Here is a 10,022-nt window from a genome sequence, read left to right as displayed (position 1 = left end):
TGTAGCGATTGACTCTGCACAAAGTTGGTGGCCTCTGCACTCTCTGCGCCTCTGCATCCGCTGACATCGCTCTTTCGTTTTACGTGGCCTACCATTTGGTGGCTGAGTTGCTGTCGTTCCCAATCGCTTCCACTTTGTTATAATACCACTGACAGTTGACTGTGGAATATTTAGTAGTAAGGAAATTTCATGACTGGACTTGTTGCACAGGTGGCGTCCTCTCATGGTACCACGCTGGAATTCACTGAGAGCGACCCATTCTTTCACTAACGTTTGTAGAAGCAGTCTGCAGGCCCAGGTGCTTGATTTTACACAGCTGTGGTCATGGAAGTGATTGGAACACCCGAATTCAATTATTTGGATGGGTGACTGAATACTTTTGGAAATATAGTGCATGTCTTTCTGCTTTATAACTGAACAAATTTCAAGGTGACCAGTTAATTTGTTGGGATAGTACACATTTGAGAACTTTGATCATTAAGCTCAACAAATTGAAACTTTTTCTACATATTGTTTATGGGTACATGTTTATTTATTTAGTAGTTTAGAGATTGTCATGCATCATTTGACTGTGATTGTTCAGTGAGTGAGAGCAGATTGGACAGATGGTAGACTCTATTTGGTATCCCATTTTTGTAATCTCAGAAATGGCATACCAAATGTTTCTGACTGGCTTGTTGACCATGCTTTACCTGAGCAGAGTTCAAGTGAGGAAATATTCACAGCATGCTACAAATAATGCCACCAACAGTTAAGTTGTAGTTAAAAGAGAAAATGCTTGTGATATGAGGTTCATTTTGACTCCTGAATGTTTGACATAAACTGCAATTTAAAAGTTTGAAAATGGATTAAAAGCCATCAAAGCACTGGGCTATTTATAAAGATGTGAGTTGCATGCCGAATAATGCTATAGTCCATCCGTGCCCAGGATTCCAAGTCTGCAAAGACCACTAAAATCATGTCATCCTCCTGTTGTCTAAGCTTGAATTCTCTATAGCAAAAATGAATGAGGTTTTCGGGGAATTGCTTTCATCGTGCCCGTTGGTAAATAAAGATGTTTAGAACCTGATATGATTTGTCTTTATAGTTTTTCTCCCATTTCATTGGATCCTCTGAAATATATGCTCATTAAAGAGTTATACTACTAATATTTCTACATGTAAGCTAACACTATTGTGCATTAATTTTATGTCACTAAGCTACACAAAAGTAAGGCAGGTGTTCTGACGAATTGTGTTATTGTTACCGTGCCTAACTGTCCTACCATAGCACATATCTATAGGTTGCTCCATACACAAAACCTTTAGGTAGCTTAAATCACATTATCAAAAAAATACCACCAGCATTAAAACTATGAAGCTAAAGTCAGATTCTTATTTAAATATTTTTGTTCCATCATGACAGCTGGCGCACAGAAATAAGGGCCTGGGTTTGATTCTCCAGCTGGGAGACCAGGGTCCTTTCTGTGTGGAGTTTGCATGTTCTCCCCATGTCTGCGTGGGTTTCCTCCCACAGTCCAAAGATGTACAGTTAGTCTAAATTGCCCCTAGGTGTGGTTCTGTATGTCTGTCTGTCTGCCCTGTGATGGACTTGTGACCTGGTGTATCCTGCTTGATGACTGCTGGGATAGGCTTGAGTGACTCTGAGGGAGAAGCGGCTTAGAAAATGTGTGTGTGTGTGTGTGTGTTCCATCTTAAATTATTATAACGCCTCAGACCCCAGAATGTAATTGTTGCAGCATTTAAGGTAAAACAGGAAAATTACAACGAGAAGCTGGCGAATGTCCTAAGCAGAAAATAGTACCAGCGTTAAAAGAATAATTAGGATATTTTGATAGCCTAAGTCAGTGTATCAGAGAGCAAGCAGTAATATTAAGCTGAGTTTGTAAAATAAAATGAAATGTTGAAAACAGTGAGTTACTCTGCTGTGCTAATGCTATCCACATGATCGGTAAAACTACTCAATGGCAGTTGTATTACATCGCGGTTTGTCCATCTTCCTCAAGGATCACCAGAAGAGGGGAAAAACACTTTCAGTGTAGCGTGAGAGTAGGTTAGCTTGTAAGGCTATCACACTGGCAAAGCAAGCTGGTTTGCGTAGTTTTTTAAGGATGCCACCAGTCTAATGATGTCAGTTCAGTGTGCAGTAGTATTAGCTTGCATGTAGCAATATTCATATTTTGACCTTGTAGTTCAGAGGATCCAGAGATATTCAAGAGAAAAATGTTTATATGACAAAAAACGTATTAGCTTTGGAACATTTTTGAGCACCTCTGAACTGTTGCGTTTAGAGGTGCTCAAAAATGTTCCAAAGCTAATACGTTTTGTAGGCTATTTAAAAAAAAAACTCCACTCATACACAACTTCAGTCTATAACTGTTCTCACTGCCTCTGGTTGGGTAGGATAATCTTCTCTCTCTCATCAGTCAATATGATGTAATCCATGGTGTGTGTTAGCAGATGTAACAGTTAGTGTTCTCCTCCAAGCGTGTTCAGCTGTCCAGTGACGTTGCATTAACGGCAGTTTGAAAAAATGTGGTGGCTTCATGTGCCTTGAGATAGGGACTCCACGGCTCATCATCCCAGTTTGGTAGCACTGTGTGATAGAAGAAGATGTAGCTTGCTGGTGGGATTTGGCTTCAGCTGTGGGGAAAACTGGATAAACAAGAAAGGAAATTGTTGTTAAATATTGATGCATTTTTATCATATTGTATTTTTGTAACGCCGGGGAGCGAGGAGGCGGACGCATACGTTGAGATAAGCGACTTTTATTAATGGCAAATCCAGAGTCATGGTCAAAACGGTCCAGGATCAAATAGCCGATACGGAGAGCAGGAGGGACAGACATGACAAAATGAATTCAGAACCTCAAACAAGAATCAAACACCACGAGAATACAATACACCCAAAACGATCAAACATCTAAACATCCAAACAACAAAGACCAGTGAATACAAAGGGCAAACACAGGGCTTACATACAACAGAGATGATGAGGGACAGGTGGGAAAACAGGTGGCGACAATCAGGGGCAGAATCACAAAACAATGGGCCGGACTAGGAAACCAAAACAAAGAAAACATGTGGACTAGACCAAAACAAAACATGAACACATGGACAGGACCGGGAGGGGCCAATCGTGACAATTTTGCTGAAGTAATAAACCACATATGGCCACATAATGTGTTAGTGATTGTATTCCAGCCCAATTTTACCTAATCATTGTAACATATGGCCCACAGTGCATTAACAATCGTTCTTATCTTATTCAAGTGCACATTTAAATATTACCATCTAGACCCCAGAATGTATTTTAGTTTTATTCAATATATCAATACATTTATTGGAAGGGAACAACAAGGATTTTATACTGTAATTATTTATGTATACCAATGTCTTATCCGGTTATCTGCAAATCTCGATTTGATCATGAGTCCTTCTGAAAATTGATTTTATTATAACTTTACTCTTAATGTTTACAGCTTTCTAAGCCATTTTAGGTTTCTAGTGTCATATTAGAATCATTTGCATTCATAGCCAAACTGGTTTTATTTGATTGAAAATAGTGATTCCATGCTTTTGAAGGCCAGTATAGAGCGACTTGTATATGGAAGGCTTAAGGTTAGACTGGTTTTACTCTTTTTTTATGCATTTAACATCATTAGAAGGCTCTGATTAGATGTCACTCTTGTGTTAAGCCTAAAGTGCAATTTATACAGTTAACAAACTGTCAGTCTGAAAAATATGTTGGCCTGATTAATGTTCTCTTAATGTTCTATTACCAGACAAACAGTTCATTTCCATCCACAAGACTAATCTTACAATGTTTCTTTTCCACCAATAATAATTGAAGTAATAAATTAGATGTTTTGGCTGCTGGCAGGTTTGTAAGTTGGTCGTTCCATCAAATGCGATATCTTTCTTTACTGAGAGTCCTTGAGATAATGATACGCTTTACAGGGTCATGTTTGAGTCAGCAGGGCTAGTTTATACAGCAAGACACAGATATTTTCTCATATCATTCTCATAATCAGCCGTCGTTATCCTTATCTGTCCCTCCAGGCAAAGACATATCACTGCTCAGTTCATCTAAGGCTGAACACAGCAGAGAGGAATTCGTGCAGCAGCAGTGGATTTAATCCAAACGTCCAGAAAATGATCTTCAGCTGGCAGATAATTCACTCAAATGCACTGTTGCATGTCAGTCAGCTGGTAAACACAGATTTTATGCCAGCGACTCACTTTAAATATGACTGCATAATTGTTTGGTTTTGTCACACATGCTATTATCATGGTATAACAGTAAGTTTTCTTTGGTGACTATATTGCATTACAAAAAAAAACAAAAAAAAACACCAAAACAAACATTATAATCCAAAACCTTGTCTCAAAAATGTCATAAAACAATGTCTCGGTCGTCAGGCAGGGTAGTCATAACTGTTTTGTATGATCACTTTCTGTGAGGGAGCTCTTCAGCCATCTGGTTCCTATCACCACCACTGTGAACATTACATTAGATAAGAATCACATCAAACCACTTTGAATAACTTGGTTTATATTTTAACCATTTAGTAAACCAAACATTTTGAAAAGTCTGCAGGATTTCTCTTTTAAGAAGGAGTTAATTCCCCCTTTGCTGCACGCTTTATGCTTTACATTGGAACATTGCTGTGAGCAACTGATTGACTTCAGCCACAAGAGCATTAGTGAGGTGAGGTACTGATGTTGGGTGATTAGGTCTGTCACTCCAACTCATCCAACTCAGCCAAAACAAGCTTGACATTGTAACAACCCTGCAAACACAGTTACATTGTGACAACGTTGTCTGACAACTTTCTAGCAGGTTGCCACAATCCTAAATAAGTTCCATTTTATTCAATATTACAGTTTGCAGAGCCGTTTTGGTGCTTTATAGACAGAGGTGGACAGTAATGAAGTAAATGTAATGCAGTACTGTACTTAAATAGTTTTTTCGTGTATCTGTACTTTACTGAGGTTTTTCCATTTTGGGCGACTTTTTATTTTGACTCCACTACATTTCACAGTCTAACATCTGACTTTTTCCTCCACTAGATTTTGAGAAATCTGTCGTTCCTTTTGGTTTCTGTGTGTATAAAAATGTCACATGTCAAAATGAAAGAAGCAATGAACCGACCCAGTGCAGCACACGGCTCAACGTCAGCGCAGCAGCGTAAAACTTTGGGAGAGTCTGTTCAACATAAATAATGAACTAACCTAACTTTGTGTAAATAGAGCACAATATAGAAATATGTCCACATATGCAGTCGAGACTGACACGGCTTTTTTCTGAATTTCTACAAACATCATTTCATTATATAGTAAATTAGTTTGGGCTGGTTTATGTTTATGAACAGAGGCCTACAGATCAACATAGTAAAGGAGCTCATTTGTGATCCTGAGTTTAAAGCCAGTTTTTATTAAACTTAAACTTGGAACTAAGTTGCATGAAGTTAATGAATCTTTTAGTACTTTTACTTTCAATACTTAAGTACATTTGACTTTAACTCAAGTACATGATTTGTGTACTTCGTCCACCACTGGGTATAGAACCCTTCTCAAAAAGGTCACATTCTCCACCAATCTGAAGAATCATCTGATGACGCAAAGAACCCTTTAATAATGCAGTGTTCATGGTTCTATATAGAACCACTTTCATTAAAACCCTTGAGGAACATCTTTTAACGTGTGTAGGCCTTACAAAAGAGCTCTTGAGAACCTACTGTATGGAGGCGACGTTGTTTTTTTCCCACCTATTTTCCGACAAGTACGCGCTCTCTTCTCTGCTATTGGCTAGCAGGCCCACGCTTCCTGAGCTGTGATTGGATAGTTATTCATATTCAAGAGCAATCCACCAATCAGCACACTGCTTCTGCGTTCGAACTGCTAACCAATCCTAGCGAGGCAGGGCGGGGCTTGTCTTAATGCGGGTGCTAAAAAAATCATAACCAACTCGTTGCCGAGAGAGAGAGAGAGCGAGAGAGAGAGAGAGAGAGAGAGAGAGAGAGTTGCATGATCGTGGATTATATAAAATCAACTATTTTATTAAAATAACGAGGCTAAAAGTGGCTTATTATTCGTGTTCGAAGTACCCCGTTCCACCTTAAATGGTGCAGCAGGTACTTTGTGGCATCTGAGGCGTTGTAATAGTCACTGCTGCACCATTTAAGGTGGAACGGGAAAGTTCGAACGAGAGCTGAGTTCAGCTTCGTCGTGCTGATGCTTTGCTGTGACTAATTGTCTCAGAAGCGGCGAATCGTGTTCATTGACACCAGCAGATCTGAAGAGGAGACACAATGGATTCCAAAGCAGGACATCTCTGGAGCTGAATGAGCTTCAGGACAGAAAGGATGTTCTCATCTCCCTCTGCTCGAGCTTCTCAGTGTGAACTGTGTCTGAGGAGGTACCTGTGGGCACTTGTTTGCTTTTACCTTCTCGTGTTCCTCTCTGAGAGCTGCGACAAGCGCTGCTTCAGTGGAAGGTGCGTTAATGGAAGCTGCATCTGTGACCATGGCTGGGTGGGAGAGCAGTGTCAGCACTGTCAGGGGAGATTCAAGTGAGTTTTTCTTTACTCTACTTCACCTTCCACCTTGCAGCCTCTGTGGACTTTGCAGCAGGTGTGATATCTGCAGTGGGGGACGAAGAACACAAACCATGTACTTGAGTTAAAGTAGAGACACCCAAGGTAAAATATTCCTCCAGTAAAAGTAGAAGTTCCTCCCTTTAGACCTCCACTTGAGTAAAAGTACTAAAGTATTACCTTCAAATGTACTTAAGTATCCAAAGTAAAAGTACTAAAAGAGTAATTCTGGCTCTGATCTGGTCCTGTTATCATTTTTATAACAAGACTCGCTTCATGAACTCATTTCAGGTGAAAGTCCTCCAGCGTCTCTCTTGGTAAACCAGTCTTTTAATAGAACGTCATTAATTAGTGACGCTGACGTCTATTAAAATGATCAGAAGCACAAAACACTGAAGGTAAACAGTTTCCATCAGGGAGAACCGAGTGGCTCTGAAATCACTTTTTACACACAAGCAAAGTTTCAGTTTCAGATTTATTTACAACTTAGTTCCAAATTTAAGTTGAATAAAAACTGGCTTTAAACTCAGGATCACAGGTGAGCTCCTTTACTATGTTGATCTGTAGGCCTCTGTTCATATTTGTTCATGTTTGTAGAAGTTCAGAAAATTCACACTTATTTTGTTTTGACATGTTACGTTTTTATGTACATATAAGCTAAAATGAATGACAGATTTCTCATAATGCAGTGGAGGAAAAAGTCAGATAAATGACTTTGAAATGTAGTGGAGTGAAAGTAAAAAGACGCCCAAAATGGAAAAACTTCAGTAAAATACAGATGCAGGAAAAAACTACTTAAGTACAGTAACCAATTACATTTACTTCGTTACTGTCCACCACTAGATATATGCTCACTTACTTTTTCCATTGGTGTGAGTTTACCTGTCGCCATACAAAAGGAGAAAGTAAAGCAAAAAAGTGTTGCCTGTGATCAGCTTTGCCTCATATATATATTTTATGTTTTGTGGTTAGAAACAGTACAGCTGTGAAAAAAGAACGGCACTGTCCTGTTTGGGGACTGTATACAATTCCCTATAAATCAGTGCTTGAGATGTAAGCAGTCATTCAGAGTGGCTTGATGTTAGAGGGTTCATTGTACAGACTCTTTACAGTGGTGATAGGTACCAAGCATTGCAATATCTACAATGCAAATACACCCATTTTATTTATCATCCAAAACCACCAGTGATCCTTTACATGTCTTATGAGTTTTAACATGCTTATAAATTGATAATTGTAGAAAAAGAGTTTTCTTTATGTCATAAATGCCATTTTGGGCCAAAACCTTCTCAAAGGTATCCTAAAACAATGTCTCAGATATCAGGCAGCAGATTCCTAATCATTTCATGTAATAACTTTCTGTGAGGGAAATTTTAGGTAGACGTCTGGTTCCTATCAACCACCACTGTGAACAATTTTAAATTGGTAAGTATGTCTAGAATGAAGCATTTCACGTCAACTGCATTGAGTCACATTATTTACACCACAACAAATTCATGATGCAGAAATTATGAATAAATCAGTGGAACTGTTGATGTAGATTTGCTTTCTGGTCCGCTCCACCTTTTGAAATTAGAGATGGACGAGGAGGAGTGAGGAGGCGGACGCATATGCGGAGATAAGCGACGTTTATTATGGGCAAATCCAAAATCAGGGACGAGACAGTCCAGGGTCATAGAGCCTACACGTAGAGATCACGGGACAGACGTGACAATAAAGAACACAGAATCTCTAACATACAAACAGTACAAGCAGAACATCAAACTCCAACAAATCAAACAAAGACCAGCAAAACAAAGAGCAAAGCGCAGGGCTTAAATAACACAGGGTGAAGGAGGGACAGGCGGAAACAGGTGGAGACAATCAGGGGTGGAGTCATGAAACGAGGGGGTTGAACTAGGAAACCAAAACAAATGCACATGAGCTAAACCAAATTTTCAGCCAAACGGCTGTTTTTATGGTCTTGCTATGGCCCGAAGACATTTTCAGCCAAACGGCTGTTTTCATGGTCTCCCAGTGGCTCCAAGAAATTTTCAGTCAAATGGCTAAGTTTTCATGGTTTACCAATGGCCTGAAGAAATTTTCAGACATGGACAGGACTGGGAGGGGCCAATCGTGACATTCTCAGAAAGTTCCAACTGAGAACCATCAGGAAATCCTGAGTCAAGGTGGAGTGAAGTAGAACTGGGCTGTTTAGGGAGCTGTACCCAAACTTTATGTGTTGGGAGGGTCAAAGTGCAATGTTAGTGGTGTGCTGAGGGCAAAAAAATAATTTTGAGTGTTTAAAGTCTATTTTGTAACATTACACTATATTCTGTTGTTAAAATGCTTAAAATATACACATTTGGAAGGAAAAGAAAAGTTAGAAAGTAATAAGTTATACATAATGTGAAAATATGTTTGTTCTCTCATTGGACAACTATCTGGCCAAGTCAAACATCCTTCTACTTGAAACAATGACAGTCAATCCAGTTAGGTATTATTTGTACCCACCACCGTAGTGACACTGATGGTGGCGTGTTAGTGTGTGTTGCGCTGGTACAAGTGGATCAGACACAGCAGTGCTGCTGGAGTTTTCAAACAGCTTAGTGTCACTGCTGGACTTAGAACCAAAAATATCCAGCAAACAGTGTCCTGTGGGCAGCATCCTGTGACCACTGATGAAGGGCTAGAGGATGTGCTACTGTCTCTGACTTTACATCTACGAGGTGTACTGACAAGGTAGGGGTGTCTAATAGAGTGGACAGTGAGTGGACACTGCTATGTCTGATCCACTCAGACTGGATATTTTGGTTGGTGGACTAAGTTAGGGGTTCATGTAGGGGTTTGTGATCATGGAGGTCATTACAGTCTATGACAGTACTAGTCTGGCTGCATATGAAATCCACAGTGTTGTAATAACACAATATTCATTCAAGTCCAGCTGGTCAAATTAACACTGTAGGTTATTTCAGTTGGGGATTTTGCTGTGCATTTGGCAACTGCAAAAGCCATGCAGATAATGACATGGACGTGTTCATCCCAGTGAGCAGTGGATTTGAGTTCACTAGGCTGCATTGTGCTGAGGAATGTGGACAGCTCTTGACACAGTTCTGGTGTTAAATATTGTAGGAGGGAATTCATTTGTATGCATATTGTACTGAAGGCATGCTGAGTCATTTTGCATGTTGCTCACTTACTTTTTGAATCTTAGGCAGCTTTGAGTGAGAGCAATGCCCCTATAATACCTCTTAGTCTGTTTTTATACTGCATTTGTTTTAACCCTCCTAAATCCCCCATGCCCTTAGTGCCTTAAAATGCCTCTTTTCACATTTTGTTGAAATTTATCTTGCTTTTAGCTTAGCAAAATAAGCCAAGAGACTCTGTCAGAAGTGTGGGTTCTTAACTTTCAATCGATACAACATTTGTGTTTGTGGGTAGATGAGG

At 39.6% G+C, this 10,022-nt stretch overlaps 1 protein-coding gene across 1 annotated transcript in view; it reads left to right on the top strand.

Annotated features, from left to right (window-relative positions):
• Positions 1-6,214: 6,214 nt before the first annotated feature.
• Positions 6,215-10,022, top strand: part of atrnl1a (attractin-like 1a) — a 383,555-nt gene continuing 379,747 nt past the window's right edge. The window contains exon 1 of the mRNA XM_037538727.1: positions 6,215-6,572. Coding sequence (XP_037394624.1) covers positions 6,346-6,572 — 227 coding nt within the window. The 5' untranslated portion in view covers positions 6,215-6,345. The remainder of the gene's footprint in view (positions 6,573-10,022) is intronic.

The sequence above is a fragment of the Pygocentrus nattereri genome, chromosome 5 (assembly GCF_015220715.1).
Source record: "Pygocentrus nattereri isolate fPygNat1 chromosome 5, fPygNat1.pri, whole genome shotgun sequence".
Classification (NCBI taxonomy): domain Eukaryota; kingdom Metazoa; phylum Chordata; class Actinopteri; order Characiformes; family Serrasalmidae; genus Pygocentrus; species Pygocentrus nattereri.
Note: the sequence above shows the minus strand (reverse complement) of the source record. Positions and strands in the feature narration are given on the sequence as shown.